We start from the raw sequence: 17,518 nt of genomic DNA, 5'->3' as shown, positions 1-17,518 counted from the left end.
GGACAATCTGGACCAAAATGACCTTAGACGTCTCATTAGGAGTATGCCACGTCGGATCAATGCTTGTTTGGCAAACAGAGGAGGATTTACCCGTTACTGACTTGGTTGTGATGCTGTGGTAACTTTGCTGTTTGACCCCGGGTATCATTTTACCCTAATAATGGTCAGTCTGTGCCTTACTTAGTCTAACGATCATTTGGAATAAATCGATGAATGTGAACTTCATTTCATTTTGTCATTTGTTTCTTCGTCAGTTTCATTAGGTGACTTTAATAACACTTAAAAATCAAATATCCCCTACTTTTTTTGAATAGTATATTATTTGACAGAGATTATAATCAGATATGCCACCAAATCGCATATTTGGGGTTCATTTTTAAAAATTTTCCCGGGAAAGATCCGGGCTCCGCGGTCAGTAAAAGGGGCCGCTCCGACACAGGAGCCCGGGCCGGTTCCCGGCCCCAATCCGCCCCTGTAAATATGTATCCTGCTGTAGAAATTCCAAATGGAAGTACATTAAAAACATAGTATTTAACAACACCACCGAAATCCGAGGAGAACCCAAGATATCATCTATGGTCAGAATAAATTTCTATGTGATGATAAATCGTATCCAAATACAAAAATCACCTTTCTCAAATATTTGCATTGCAACAGCAGCATCTTCATATTCAAATTTATATTTATATAGGTGGAGATTAATACGTCTACAATCTAACAACAGACGAAGTTTTGATTTATTTTTGAATACAGTTAAAGGGTTGATGACATCTGGCTTATGAAATATTTCAGAAATGCAACCTTTAAACAGTAAATTTTTAATTTATTTTGTTATGAAATCCGGCTCGTTTAAAGCAGATTTATTGTTTTTTAAAGCTACAGAACATGGCACTGTATGCAGAGCAGAGGAGTTTATACCAATGTTTAATTACATCTAAAACGAAGGGATTACAACCTATTTCCATCTATTTGAACATTGCTTTTCTTCGACGTCGCACTTGGCTTTCTATTTTCTTTTGGCCAACATTACCGACTAATTGTGCGAAATCTAACAGAGATTTACCCAAAATATTTGGGCTATTACTTATCTTATCTACTCTGTTATTGCTGACTGCCTGTTAATTTGAGACCGGAGGCTCAGTGCGGGGGGGGGGGGGGCAACAAATGGGCATAAAACCAGACCCAACGTTTCTAGAGTAAAACTTTTCGTAGAATACGATGCCGAGTGGTAATCAGTCCGCCGTTGGGGCGTTTTTGAGATATTCGGGGTCAAAGGTCAAATAAGGTCATTTGCACTGAAAGTGAATGCGCAGCCATTCTTGTATCATGAAAACATGCTGAAAATGATGGAAAGTAATCAACCATTCAATCAAAATGTTAACTTGCTAAATTTACCTTTGTTCTTTGTGACCCCAGAGGCCCAAAGGTCAATTTTTCGGTTTTTGCACTAGGAAGATTTAAAGCAATAAAATGTCAGCGTAAAATATAAAAACTAAAGCGAAACCTGTTCTAATTAATAAAAGGCTTCGAAGTGTTTTGGTTCTATTATGCAAGATCTTTTTCGACGTTCAAAAGTAAATGTACGGTGCTAAGACCACCTAAAGATAAGTTTTAAATGTTCCTTTTATTGTCTGAAAAATATAAAGTTGCCGATTGCCAATGTGTTGTTTACACCATGGACCGTATTTCAGGGTCCATGGTAACATCCGGAAGTTAGAGAATGAGGGTTAGGGTATGGTTTATTAACAACTTTGATTTTTATTCAAGAGTTTCTTGATGAATTTGGCCGATTAAGGTCTTCTTGTTCGAATATATATATATAGGCCCACGACAAAAAACTTTGTTAAATGATCCATATTACCAGTTAACCCGGATGGAGTCAGCGTTGTAAGAAAATGTTTTAAAAGCATTTCTTCATCCCCATCGTCAAAAATATAGTTTTAGAAATGAGTAAATAGCAGAAAATATAGCAGGAGAAACAATTGACATGGGCCAATGGTCCGGGCCATTTGCGTTCGGGTGCTCGTTCAGACAGCAATCACGACCACAGTTTACAGCTGATGGTCGCCCTCGGTATTATATGCTTTTACATTGTTTGCGTGAAGGGGAGCGGTCATTTGAACTTTGAATTTGCACTCAGTCGTAATAGTGTAACTGTGATATATTTGAACGATATTTACAATCAATAAAATTTGTGACCTCTAGGGTGCCCACAAGCTAATAATCTGAGTTTTCGTACACTCAGGGGCCATAATCCAAGAAGTTACGGTTATAAACATACATTACAAGTTTCATCAAAATGGGATAAAAACTTGACATCTAGAGTGACCTCAACCTTAGTAATATTATGTATATATTTGTCCAGTTCAACATCACAGGAAATCACCATCGACTGCAGTGCTTTCGTGGTAAGGGTTTTAAAAAAAACCCATTAAAACTTCTTTGCCGAGTAATTTTACAAGCCAGAAATCGCTTAGAAAGCGCCTCCAACGATCTAGACACCCGGGAGCTTCCGTGGCCTAGGCCGCCCGTGGACCCTCGCCTAAAGTCCTAGGACGGTATGCCCCCCCCTCCCCAAATCAGGAATTGCTTCCGCCGAAACTGTTTCTTGACAGCTTCATAACGCATCTATCGTAGCAATGATCTCTGTGTTAAAAGTATATTTGGAACATGTTTAACCAGTTCTATCACATATGTGTTAATGACTGACACCAATATTGTCCTTTATGGAAAAGTGGGTGTTCATGTAGATAAATACCCAAAGCTGAACTCCCATGTGTGCACTGTATTAGAAATACCAAGAAAAACCGTGTAAAATTAAAAAAGATAAATACATGTAGTTAACAATAAATAAATATTTTTTATACGTCCACATGAAATATTGTCGTCGCCCCTGTCCGTCCGTCCACAGTTGTTTGTGAACACTCTACAGGTCACAATTTTTATCCGATTTCAATGAAACTTGAAATATAGGCTTACACCCTAATATCCCGGTTCCTTCCGATATTGGTATGTATAGGACTGTAACTTCATGGATTATGGCCCCTGATTGTACGAAAAATCACGTTTTAGCTTGTGAACACTGTAGACATCACAATTTGTATCCGATTTGGTTTAAACTTGAAACATATCTTTATGTCCCAAAGATTTTGGTTCCTTTCGCTATTTGCGCATTTCAGATTGTAACTTCCTGGATTATGGCCCCTAATTATACGAAAAATCGCGTTTTTAGCTATTGGACCCTCTAGAGGTCATAATATTTATCTGATTTTAAACATGCATTATGCAAGAGCTAAATCTGCCTATTGCAGGCCTTTCTTTAGGCCTGAAATGCTATATAAACTATTAATTAGACATTTATTAACAAAACAGGACCATAATCAACTCTCAATGGCATCGGATACTCGAGATTTGAACTAGATTAAAAATTTCATTTAAAAATGGGAAAGCAAGGCTAAGTCTCGAATATACCAGTGCCCTGGTTACCACTATGCACACATCTAGTCCAAACTTCCAACAATGACAACTCCGTTCAGAATAAAGTAATTTGACTAAAATTTTCAATATTTTCTTTTTTATCATCTATTTTTGAATCAATATAGCAATAATGACCAACTCTTTATTAAACTCTTAACTAATGTATCTTTAAAAACCGTTTCAATATATCACCGTTGCACCATAATGATGGTTGAGTATGAATTTCGTAAAAATCAAATCGAAACTGCTCGACAAAATGACCACTCGTTGTACGCAAATAGTGTAAAAGTATGTACATGTAATACCAAGGTTGTAGATCCTCTAGAGGTTTATCCGATTTAGATGAAGCTTGAAATGTATGTTTATAACCCAAAGATCTCTGTTAGTTTTCGATATTCGCGTATATCGCGGTGCAACTTCCTCGATTATGGCCCGTGATTATACGAAAAGTTGGTTTTTATACGCCCACATTTTCATGTGGACGTATATTGTCGTCGCCCCTGTCCGTCCGTCCGTCCAAAGATCTCGGTTCCTTTTGATATTGACATGTATCGGACCATAACTTCGTGGATTATTGCCCCTGATTGTACAATTTTGATCCGATTTTAATGAAACTTGAAATGCATGTTTATAACCCAAAGATCTTGGTTCCTTTCGATATTCGCGCATATCGGATCGTAACTTCCTGAATTACGGTCCCTAATTGTACGGAAAATCGTCGCGTTTTTAGCTTGTAGCCCCTCTTGAGATCACAATTTTTATCCGATTTTAAAAAAAACCCGTTTTAGTATTTCACCGTTACACCGTAATGATGGTTGAGTTCGAATTTCGTGGAAATCGGACCAAAACTGCCGGACAAAATGGCCGCCCCTTGTACGCAAATGGTGTAAAAAATATGGTAGGCCTATATCATGGTTATGGACCCTCTAGAGGTCACAATTCTCATACGATTTTGATGAAACTTGGAATGCATGTTTATGTCCATAAAATCTTGGTTCCTTTCGTAATTCGCTCATATCCTGAATTAACTAAAAATCGTGCTTTTAGCTTGTGGTCCCTCACAATTTTTTAACCGATTAAAAAAAAAACATTTTAATATATCACCGCTACCCCCTAATGATAGTTGAGTTCGAATTTCGTGAAAATCGGACTAAAACTGTCAGACAAAATGGCCGCCGAAATGAAATGAAATGGGGTTTAAGGTCCTACTGTTCTGCTCCTAAACTGGGCTAATGAAGACGGGCATACGCCATACAGTGTGCTATGAGGGAAATTTTGCCCGGGCAGCGGCTCTACTGTCTACTCTTATATCGAATTCCAACTGCCAAGGGATCTTTAACGTGCACGTCAATGTGTACACGGGACCTCGGTGTTCTTCCATCCGAACGACTAGACAGCTGTCCTTGCCAGGCCCTCCGTCCTGCATCACTGACAAGGGGAAACCACGCTGGAAAATCTGGATGAACTTTCTCGGCCAATGCAGGGATCGAACACTCGACCTCCAGGCTAGCGAGCCAGCGCCTTACCCACTTAGCCACACATACGCCGAGTCAACAATATTTGTTTTCTTTTGCCAGTAATGAAAACATTTAATACAGACTAGAATCTCATTGCGTGTAGCAATCCATTAAGCAATTATCATAAATCATTAGAATTTGTTTGGCTTCCAGTTCTGCCCAATACTAAAGTGTAGGGTACAAAACATTTAATTTAAAGGGTCATAATTCTGGAATTAGTTATCGGAAATAATTGGATTCTTCGTCTCGGAAACTTAAACTTAAGCCTCTAGAGCGTCCATAAACAATTGTGGACGCCGGACGTCGGACGGACAGACCGGGGCGACAACAATATATACAACTACATTTCAATGTGGGCGTTAAAAAAAGTGTGGAAAACTTGACATCAGCAAATAGGCTTAAATACATCTATCCGTATACCAAATTAGTTTTAAACACCAGCTATACAGTTTTATACATACGTTATATACCCCCAAATAAATACATAGAACCCATAAAGTTATTATAAATGTTCCACTAGGGTTATAAGGCAACATGAAAAGATAAATGTGGAAACAATTTAAATTCAAGCATTGGTAATACAGATGATGATGATGATGATGATGATGATGATGCAATGTCTATTAAAATCTAAACAAACCAAAGATAACAACAGCTCTTGGACGATTTCATAAAATGATATCTGTTGGTTTTGAATTACAGTCACTTTTCCACCACCATTCATTATAGTCTTTGTAAACGTTTCGATGAATCTTTTTATCGTGTAACATTTTACACATATCACAAAGGCCCTTTTTAATGGTCACACCAAAATTGTAAGATCTATAACTTTCTTTGGATTTTAAATAATTCAGATAAGTATTATTGTCCTTATCTAATTTTAGAAGAAATTTCCCTAGTTCGTGAGCATTTTTAAATTTGTTAGAGTTTATGAATGATTCTTGTGGGTAAAACTTTGTGTAATCACCTCCCCCTCTTGTTATGAGTACAACGTCTAAATTTTGTCGCATAAAAAACTTTTCCGTAATATAGTCCTTACATAGGGAATTTTCAAATGAGAGGTAAAATTTGTAGGTCTGATTTATCATTCCGAAAAGATCTTTTGGAATGGGCGAACCACACCTTCCAAACACATCCACTGGAACTATTTCTTTCAATTGTTTTACGTATTTCATACGTTGTCCTGGTGTGTGACAGTTACTTACGACCCAAGCGACCATTTTCTTTTTATTGGTCATAATTTTCCCATAATCTTTATTTGATTTGTTTTCAAGTTTTTTAACAAATCCGTAAGGCACGGGAATATCGGAATCTAAACGATACGTCATTGTCCAGTTTATTTGATCCTTCCAGCCCTGGTTTGACCACACTTTACTTCCAGAGTGATATGGAGATTCCCATCCAGACACTACCCAAATTTGATCATGCTTAGTGCGCTTTGGCGGCGTTCTCAATGATGAATACACCCCATAAAACACCACAGCATCACTGGTGTTGAAGTATTTCCAACCTTTTCTCAAACGGCAAGTTTCTATTTCACAGTTTAGAAATACCCTTTCCCGTGGTAAGCTATCCAAATACCAACCAGGGGAATTAACTAAAGAGATTTCCTTGTAAGTTATCGTTTTTGTGTCCGGAATCGCCCTTATCATTTTTTCATTGTCTTCTTTCTTCACTGTACTCAATTCAAATGTTTTCTTCTCACCACCCAGTGCGATTAAGGGTTCCTTGGGTTCAGATGTGTTTGTATCTCTGTTGAGGAATCTACCTACATACACGAGATGACGCCGAAAGACCATTGGATGGCGAATTACCGTAAGGACTGAAAGTCCTATGATAACCGTTAGAATCAGGAATATCCTCAGATTTGTGTTCATATCTGAAAAAAAGTAAAATTATACCGAGGAGTAATTAAAAATGCATTATGTAAATGACAAATCTGCCTATTGCGGGTCTTTTCCCTGGCTCCAGGAGCTATATAAATTATTATTTAGACATTCATGTGGCAAGCCCAGGTAAACTAGGTAATTGTGCGACACTTTTGGGACTCATAATCTATGTCCGGATGGCCAAATCTTCAGTGTCACACTGTCGTGTGTCTGAGTAAGACTTTACGCTGTGATTAATAAGACTCCAAACTCTTTTCTGTATGTTTGAGGTATCTTTATATGTTACAATGATATATTCTACAACATCGACACAGCAATTGTTCTTTAGGTATTTAAACGTTAATCACGATTATAACCTATGATTTCTACCCTGTTTTTTTCGCCCAACCGTCTTCCGGCGAAAACGCGCTGGTCTAATTTAAAAAGGTTAGGGTCGTCAACTATCAGGGCGGACCCTTGACCATATTTGGGTAAATGTTTCATTAGAGCACGCTGTTACGTCAACCCTGTGTTTATAAAACTGTGCTAATCTGTCCTCCAGAGATATCTGGTCATTAACGTAATAGGACATCTTTTTAACGAACCGTGACACAACAGTAGCCCTCTTCCAGAAATAACTGGTGGCGGGACCGTAAGTCAGTCTAAGAAAGATGAAAGAATCCTGCAAGGGTAGTCCGCGTAGTATCACAATTTCGGGCTAAATTTTCTTTGAATAATATCTTTGTGCGTAGGGGTCTTTAACAGTGGAGGAAACCGGATGACCCGGAGAAAACCTGTGAGACTACGGCCCAGAGTTGTCTATCTAATCAGGAACTTTCAGAAAACGACCCGTAACACTAGGGTGACACTTAACTAGTCAGGACTTTCACGCTGTATATAAAACTCCAAGGATCAATTGACTCTGGAACATCTACAATAGTACATTATGAGTTATTGTAATATATACAGCCTGAGCTTAACAAGCCTAGAACTCAGACCTTATGACTGAAACACTACAGTAGAGACTTTTGGCAAGCGTAAATTCCTGGTCCGTATTGCGTATCCGTAACGATTTTGCGTGTGACGTAATCAATGCATGTGTATTTCTCATACGTGATACGGCACACGGATACGGCAGCACGTATCGAACAGCTTTCATACGGAAAAGGTCCGTATAACATCGTCGTCTTTTTATCGTATTTTGTTGTGCCGTAGCGTTTTAATGAATCTATGCGTATCCTAGAATACGAAGGTGTATATTTGATGTGATTTTAACCATGGCAAAGACGGGAATTAAATCATTACTTTTGATGAGCTTTTCGCGGAATTTTCATATTTTTCCTGGCTGCCTGCACGCTTGTTGATCTACGTGCTAAATTTATGGAGGTGGGACCTTGCAAATCTGTAAAAGGGGTATATTTTAAATAAGATTCGACACTAATTTTTATTTTTTTTTTTAAATAACTTAGCCACTGTTCCCCTAGGAACTCCGAATGCTGTCTGACCAGAAATTTAACCTCGCTTTTTCTTATATAGAAAGTGTAGATGTGTCAGCTATTAGGGCGGGACAATTACCATTTTTGGGTAAGTGTTAGTATGGCAACCGATTTACGTCAACATTATTCTATATAATTGGACTAATCTGTGCAGGAGATCATTGGACGATAGTACCCTACTTTCAGCAATTGATTGGGGCAGAAAATGTCTGTGAGTTAGTCTAAGAAACTTGATTCTTACAAAATACCTACTTAGCCTATTTTTCGTTGTCACCCATTTGTTTAACCACTTTATTATATTAAACAGGACACCTTTCCTAGAATTAAAATAACCCCTATAGTATACTAAGCAGCAGCAAAAAAACCTAAAAAAACGTCAGGTTGGTATGTTACTCTGAATAGACGCATTGAATAAAACTTTTTGTGGCCACATCTCTAACTTTACCTGAGCAATATGGCTCCTTCCCAAACATATAATTGAACTTAGGAAATGTTCTCAAAAACGCAACCTGACTTCTGAGATGGTAATGTGTTCTCCATGATTTTCATGTAACCGGGACTAGCCCTATAAAATGCACTTCCATACCTGGTTGAATCATTCAATCATTTTGCGGCGTGAAATCACGCCACTTTGCCTAATGACAGACCTTATGATCTAAAAACCGTCGAGAGAAAATTTAACTGTCGCAAACGCCTTTTTCTGCTCTTCCAGTTCGTAAATAGAGCAACTTCAATGCGGTCCAATAATATAGCCTACCATACAACCAATCAATCGTCGCGGGGTATGGGGGCCTTCCCCTCCTCGAGAAAATTTTGCAACTCTATGTCGATCTGTGCATTCACAAATAATAATCGATGCCCGAAAAATGTAACACAATTTAGAGTGGCTCCAGACAAAATGTATTAATCTTTAGTCAATTCAGTACAATTTTGTGGTATTCAATTAAAATAAAAGTAAAATTATTGTTGTATTAGATTTCGGGCACTTTATTTTGCCGACTAGATGAAAAAATAATTTTTGTTTTCACTTTACCCGTCTGCCTGAAAAGTCAGATAGCCTCTATCACGTTAACAAGGTTTTAAGGCAAAGGGAGCTAACCACGGAACGAAAAGTCGTCGATCGGTAAAAATCGATAGGGTTTGTCCTCACACGACCCCAATGCATCACATCTAATTTAAAACAAGCGATTGTCGTGCAAGGTACGGCCACAGTTTGCAAGGGTGCATCTCCATGGTCTCAATGCTTCACATCGAATTTGAAAATAAATCTGTTAAAAATGGTTGCTTCACAAGGTTTTCGACATAAATTGTGTTTTAGCCAAGGGCATTAAGGGTCACTACCTCAATGCTTCTCACCAATTGTGAAAAAAGACCGTTAAAAGGGTTCTTCGGATAATACATGTATAAAGTAAATCTGGAATGCTGAATAATATCGATAGGGTTCGTTTTCTAATGAACCCAATGTTCCGCACCAAATTTGAAAAAGACCTGTTAAAAACTGTAGCCTCTATCGAATTCACAAAGTTTTCAGTTAAGGGAGTATAATACCCCCGTCAGACTAGGGTGGCGTCCTTACTGCGACGCTACAGCGACGGAAAATGGCCCTAGAGCGCGTCAAGATCATAGACATAATAATAATATAGACTGCTTCATCCAATGACGTCAATATGGACAATAGTGACGCCACAGGAAGTAGAAAATCCGCCATCTTCCGCTACCCCACATGACGCCATTGTTCAACGTTGCCGTATGTAGGATTGCCGATAATGCCGTGTTATGTTGCATTCAAAAGCAGCCACAAACTTTCCATTGTGATTTTATCATTTCATACGTGAGTAAGTGGAGTAACAATCATATTTAGTCGAAAATATGGTGAGTTTGCTCACAAGACAAGACCGACGTTCACGTTGATTTAGAATTTAGGCCTACATCCGATTCCCAGCTTTTACAATTATTACATCGTAGAGCACAGGAATCTGACATTCTATCCGTATTATATATGCATACACCACACCGAACTAGACAATATATAATTTATTATATATATATTGTCTAGTTCATTATGGTGTATGCATATATATACGATTAGAAGGTCAGGTTCCTGTGCGTAGAGGAAGAAATAAAGGAGAAAGAAATTAATGAATGAAAGGAATAGTAAAGGAAAACATACTTTACAGATTAAGGCCAAGCATAAAGCCATAGGCCTATTCTACTAGAAACCTATATGATGTTTGTGATGTATTTCTTATACACGCCTATGTAAATGGCCTAAAATTAGGAAAACAAATGCTATAAAATTACAGACATAACAACCAGGAGCGTGCTGGCAGGGAGTTTAGCGGGCCCCCCTGAGAACTCTAATTTTCACGCGGAATCCCCTCAAAAAATTGAGAGTGCGCACGCGAAAAATCATACATACACAACGATTAGTAAAATATATTATGCTGACGTGCAAATGTCTGTCACCTTAAGGTGAAATTGTCTTTGATACATGTATTCATGACTCGATATGTATAAGATGCAATTTATTATTTGGATAGAAATACATTGTATTAGCATTATATTAAGCAGACCTGTCATGAGTGTCTTGTGTAGTACAGTAGTATGTCTTATAGTCAAAATAGCAGCATAAATTGTGGGTTTTTTTTTTATTAATTATTAATTTATTTTTTTGAGAGAGAGAGAGAGAGAGAGAGAGAGAGAGATACCTGTACATATAATTCTAAAAACAATGAGCGTCCCAGAAAACATTGAGCCAGGCGTATACTGATTACTGTGTGGTTTAAGTATACTACTACCGCGATCATCTCAGTAAGTAACAATGCGCGAATTTATTTAAAAAATATATAGTTCTACAACGAAAATAATCTATAAAAAGTAAACAACGAGAAAATAAGAATAAAAAAACGGAATTATCGTGAAACAGATTTTATGCGCTTGAATAGAATGGCTGAGCTATTTTAACACCCCAAAATCCAAATCCAAAATATAATTGAAATAAAAGGAAAAAACCTAAGTATTTCATTTTTAGAAATATTTATTAAAATAACAGGAATATGGACGAAAATCACAACTATTTGATTAATAAACAAGACCTGTTATAATGAAATCAATGACGCAAACGTCATCGAGGGGTAATCCAATATGGCGGACCGTGGCGTCACTGATCTGATGACGTTATCAGTCTATATTATTAGTATGTCTATGGTCAAGATCGCCATAAGCGCGGTAAACGCGTGGTGGAAACGCCAGATATCGTGCTGTGGTCTCCATGGTCGTGAATGATCGCCTAGTCACCGCGTTTGTTTTAAGCAGGTTCAAAACAAACGCCAAGGCTTTGCGATCTAACCTGGGAAGTTGTAATGCCCCAGCCAGACCTGGTGGCGTCCTTACTGCGCTGCAGAGACCGTACGGCGACCAGATAATGCACAAGATCGCTGTACGGTCGCAGCCATAGGCGTACGGGCTCGATGACAGCTAGGGGGACAGAACGCGATATGCCCGAAAACAATTTCGGGTTTAAAGAGAGCGCCGGACTTCCTTGAGAGGCGAAGAGAGCGGAGCTTACCTTGCCCCCCCCCCCTTCAGGTGGCTGACTCGAATTCCAATCAATCGTTTACAGTCCACGAAGACGGGACGGTTGGGAGAAAATTTTGAAAATTTAACTGCCACAAACGCATTTTCCTGCTATTCCAGACTGTGAATACAGCAACTTCAATTTGGTCCAATATTCCCAACCTGGCTGACCGGAATTCCAAACAACCAATCAATCGTCGATGGGTTCGGGGGTATACCCTCCCGGAGAAAATTTTGAAAATTTAACCACCGCAAATGCGTTTTCTGCTATTCTAGCACGTGTAAACTCCAAAAGTATCCAATGGTTTTGTAACCGAAATCCCACCCTGAATTCCAACCATCCAATCAGACTGTTGCAGCTGCATTCACAAATAATAATCGATGCCCGAAAAATGTCGCACAAAGTAGAGTGACTCCAGGCAACATTTTTTAATCCATAGTCAACTCTGTACAAATTCGTGGCATTCAATTAAAAGAAAAGTAAAATTAGTGTTATATATAGGGCTCGATAACAGTAACGGAAGCAAAACTAGAAATGCCCGAAAAAATTTCGGGTTTACAGACAGCGGCGCCGGTTTTCTTCGAGAGGCGAAGCATCGGAACCGACCTTGTATGGACCCCGAAAGAAAATTTTGGAATATTTGACAGCCGCAAACGCGTTTTCCTGCTATTCCAGCCCGTAAAATTAGTGTTTTATTAGATTTCGGGCACTTTATTTTGCCAAGTAGATGAAATAAATTTTTGTTTTCACTTTACCCGTCTGCCCGAAAAGTCAGCTTGCTCGAAAGTTAGGGGGGCATCTGCCGGGGGCATAACTCATTAACCATAGGTCGCTGAAGCCGGGTTATCGATAGGATTCGTTCTCTACATGATCCCACTGCCTCAATCCAAATTTGTGAAATGAGAAATGAGATGGGGGTTAACGTCCTACTGTTCTGCTCCGACTGGGCCAATGAAGACGGACATATGCCATATGATACAGTGTGCTATGAGGGAAATTTTGCTCGGTCAGGGGCGCTACGGCCTACTCTTATTTCGAATTCCAATTGTCAAAGGTTTTTTTTTTACCTGCACGCTAAATGTCTACACGGGAACTCGTTTTTTTGTCCCATCCGAGCGACTATACGTTGTCCCTTGCTAGACCCCCCGTCTTACACCACTGACAAGGGGGGGGGGGCACGCCAGGTTGAGAACCTTATCGCCAACGAAGTTTCTGCAAGATGGGTGCCAAAGCCCTAGACTGTGTATCAGAATCCTGTCAGATGCATGACGTCCCATGACAATCTCTGGCGTTTTGAAGCAGATCCTAATATTTTTTTCTTTTGTCAGTGGCCCCATCAGACTTCCACCTTTTTCCGAGAATGAATTAAAATTGAATAAAACTTTCGACTTTTAGTGGGTCCACAAGCTAAAAACATAATTTTTGGGCCAGGGTAATCCATAGTGAGGGGGTGGATGGCCGAATGGTTAGCACGTGCGCTCTTCGCTGTATCATACGGTCTGTCATTAAGGCAACTGGCGGGGTTTCGATTCCCCGGTTGTACTTGTGACAAGTTTCCTCCCACTGCTAAAGACCCCTACGCGCAAGCCAATTATTGAAGTAAGAATAAACCATGCGTTAGTCCCGAAATGACCTAGTTTGTGTCGAGTGGACGTTAAACCCCATTTAACGAGCCAATTATTGAAGGACAAACGGACTGTATTTATTGGGCTGTATTTATCCGTTCAAGTAAGTAACTGCGCCGTTCATCATGGCTGATCAAATTACTATTGTTATTATTAGGGTTTCACACTGCGTAGCTTGTGTGAAACACTATTGTTTTTGTTAAGATTGTTCTTCTTCTCCTTATTATTATTCTTTTTCCATTTTGATTAGATCTCAGCAACTGCTTGTCGCATCGTTACAATTCCGTCGGTTTTACTGGGAAAGTGGGTGTGTCTTAGGTGATAAGGCTATTTTGAACATTCTGCGAGAGTGCGAGATGTCAGAAATCACAGAAGCTGTCGTTTTTAAAAATATTGCAGTAATTTTAACAATAATCGGATTTTAACTTTCGATGCACTTTGGTATAGCCGGAGACAGGAGACATAGCTACGCTACCTTTGATTTTTGACTTTCGGCAAATCTTCGTAGATATAAGGCGCCAAAGTTAGAAAATTTAAATTTTAACAAAAAAAAAAATTGTTTATTTATGAATATTTTTGGATGGTGCTTTACACAGGATTACACAGTCATCTGACTTGAGCAAAAATTGTCTTATTCTGTTTTAGGGTCCTAGATTTATTATTTATTGTTCTATTTGTATACATATGCTCCGTTTTCTCAATTTTTGTTACCGATAGAGTTTCCTGTCGGCGCCGGAAGTGGCATAATTGTACCAAAAACTACAATTTTGACGGTTGGGTACACCTTTTCGAAAGCAAATAATATATATATATATTTTTTAAAAAAAAAACCCCTGATATAACCGTAAAGGTGCACAAGATAGTAAGCTCAGTTTTTTTTAAATTTCGATTTTATTTTAGGGCAATTTCGATTAAGAGGCGAAAAAAGTTGTAAAATTAAGCTATTTACAACCCATTCAGACTTTTCAGATTTTAAAATATTTCTTCGTAACTTTTATAAACTTATAGCTATAATTCGTACGTACGAAAAAAATGTGTGCTAAAATTAGTTTGTAATATAAGCAGTTGCCTAGAAATAGGCAATTTTGCATAAGTCACTGTTTACGTTATTTTGCCTGTAAAATAGTCAATTCTTATTGGATTTTCATAAAAGAGACACCATTTTATTTAAAAAGCAATTATGCGTCATATCAAAGTAAATACAATTTAAAATTGACACCGGAAGTGACGCCATTTTGTCAAAAACTGTATTTTTAACCTTTAAAATTACTTTTTTTTTCAAATGAAAATTATTTAATATTCATTAAAATTTTTAACTTTTAGTTTAAATCAACATATTAATAAAAATGATACCATCATATAGATATCACAAAATGGTTTCTAACATGTTCAGTTCTGGAGAAATAGTCGATTTTCTGCAAGTCACGTTTCAAGGTTTTTGATCCATAAAAGTGTCAATTGTTATTCGATAATATTTTCACCATGGGATGCCTTATGCCATTTATGATTTCATAAACCTAATTTAACATTTTCATTGTCACCGGAAGTAATGTCTTTTGGCAAAAATTGTATTGTTGTAATCAGTCATATTTATTATGTGTTTGCAATTATGATATTTGATTCCAATGGACATATAGATTGGATCCATACGTTCATGTAGATACCAAGAAATTGTTTTTTTAACATCTTCCCTTGCCGGGAAATAACCAATTTTATCAGGTTGACTTTTTAAGATTTTTCGAATTTTAATTACAGTTTATGGGTTCTAGGTTAATTATTCATTGCCTGATTTGTATAAAAGAATGTTCATATGCTCCATGGTGCAAATTCTTAACTTTTTCCTACCAATAAAACTTTCTGTCGCAACCGGATGTGGTGGAATTTTGCCCAAATCATCAATTTTGAACGATCGGAAGGCCTTTTAAAAAGCAAATAATAATTTTTACAAATCTAATTGTTCAAGAGGAATGCTTCTATTAAAGGTGCAAAATATATATCGGGCTCATTTTTTTTTAGTTTCGGTTTTGTATTTGTGCCATTTTGGTTTAAAGGTGAATAAAACGTTGTAAAAATGAGCTATTTACAATGCAATCAGGCTTTTCATATATTAAAATATTTCTTCGCAACTTTCGTAAACTTGAAGCATTAATCCACAAGAAGACAGTGTATGTCAAAATTAGTTAGTATTATGAGCAGTTGCCGAGAAATGGTCGATTTTGCATAAGTCACTTATCACGTTATTTTGCCTATAAAAGCATCAATTATTAATGGATTTCCATAAAAGTGATACCATTCAAATATGTAATATATCAAATTGACGCCGGAAGTGACCCCATTTTGTCAAAAACTGTATTTATATCTTTTAAAATCAATATTTTTTCAACTGAGTATTTTATGCTACGTTTTGAAAATTTTACATTCAGTTTAAATCAACAGATAAATATAAAGAATACGGTCATATAGATATCACAAAAACGTTTCTAACTTGTTCAGTTTCAGAGAAATAGACCATTTTCTACAAGTCACTTTTCAAGGTTTTTGGTCCATAAAATTGTCAATTATTATTCGATTTTTATAAAATTTTCACCATGTGATGCCTAATAACTTTTACGATTTCATAAAATAAATAATTAACATTTTCATAATAACCGGAATTAATGTCATTTTGGCAAAAACTGTATTTGTTTTAAGTAAGCGATATTCATTATTCGTATAAAATTATGATATTTGATTTCAATGGACAAATAGTATGAATCAATACGATCATATAGATATCACAAAAGTGCTTCTGACATCTTCCCTTGACGAGAAATAACCAGTTTTGTCAGGATCACTTTTTAAGGTTTTTTTTGCATATTAATAAGGCTTTATAAAGTGTTAATTCTGTTCAAATTTTAACCAATTTTCTGTCACCGCAAAGGACAGTCGAAGTCGTTAATTATATAATCCAAATTACATATTTCGTAGATAACAGAGGTGATGTCATTGTGTCTTCGTTCTATAAATGGAACTGATATTGCTTGATTTATTGGCAAATTCAATGTCCATTTTATTACACGTGTGCAATGCTCAAGTGGAAATCTTTTTAACGTTTCCAATGGTACGAGAAGTCATGTCAATTCAAGGGTAACGTGGCACCGGTGGAACCCGCTATTACTGCATCGCAGTAATGTAGTCCTTTTTAAATTTATGACAATAAAATTGTTGTGTTCTATATTATTCACTAAGGGTGGTCCTTAGGTTTTGTATTGCAATCTCTATTAAGTAGGAGGCGATAAAATAACATAAAATCACAACAATAACGCTAACAAAAGCACAGAATAAAATATGAAATGGTTATAATATGACAACAGGCATATGTGGCTATTCTATGGTGCTCTTTTGCCAAAGCGTTATGTCAAAACGTTGATAGAGATATTACTAGGTAGCTTAGACCATTGTCATGTGTTGGTGCTATTGTTGACAATTTTGATTAAAACTAAGGAGGGATAACATAGGGGCCATAAAAGTAAGAGACACTACAACAGTTTCTGACATGGTCAGAGAGAAGATAATCCGAGAATTAACTTAGGCTTCGATATTTATGGTAAATTGACAGCTATAAAAGACAACGCCGTTTTTTTTTATATGCAATGAATTCTTCTCCGGCCTCATACCCGTTGCCGAATCACGTGACACAAACATGATTTTTTTAATACATTTTTTATAGCTTGGGATATTTCCTTGCGAATACATTGTTTTGGGGGAATTTGAAGCAAATATTTGATAGATTAATTAGTTTTACTATGTGTTTAGTCCAAATATATATCATCACATCACCCAGTTTGTACACGGAAAGGTATTGCAGGTCTTTCTTTAGGCCTTAAATGCAATATACATGATTAATTAGACGGATATAAACACGTTTGGTGGTTAATGATTTGAATTAAAAATGGATAACCGAGACTTTGTTTATTAT

General features: G+C 37.2%; 1 protein-coding gene across 4 annotated transcripts in view; it reads right to left on the bottom strand.

The window, feature by feature from the left end:
• Positions 1-845: 845 nt before the first annotated feature.
• Positions 846-17,518, bottom strand: part of LOC126820759 (glycoprotein 3-alpha-L-fucosyltransferase A) — a 43,624-nt gene continuing 26,951 nt past the window's right edge. For 3 of the 4 annotated variants that reach the window (XM_050548871.2, XM_050548870.2, XM_050548869.2), the window contains one exon: positions 846-6,873. In XM_050548871.2, the coding sequence (XP_050404828.1) occupies positions 5,663-6,871 (1,209 nt within the window). In that variant the 5' untranslated portion in view covers positions 6,872-6,873 and the 3' untranslated portion in view covers positions 846-5,662. Of the gene's footprint in view, positions 6,874-8,610; positions 8,676-17,518 lie in introns of all 4 variants that reach the window. The other variant, XM_050548872.2, reaches the window with a different exon arrangement.

Source organism: Patella vulgata, chromosome 5 (genome assembly GCF_932274485.2).
Source record: "Patella vulgata chromosome 5, xgPatVulg1.2, whole genome shotgun sequence".
Lineage (NCBI taxonomy): Eukaryota > Metazoa > Mollusca > Gastropoda > Patellidae > Patella > Patella vulgata.
The sequence above is the reverse complement of the archived record's forward strand: the minus strand, read 5'-3'. Positions and strand labels throughout refer to the sequence as shown.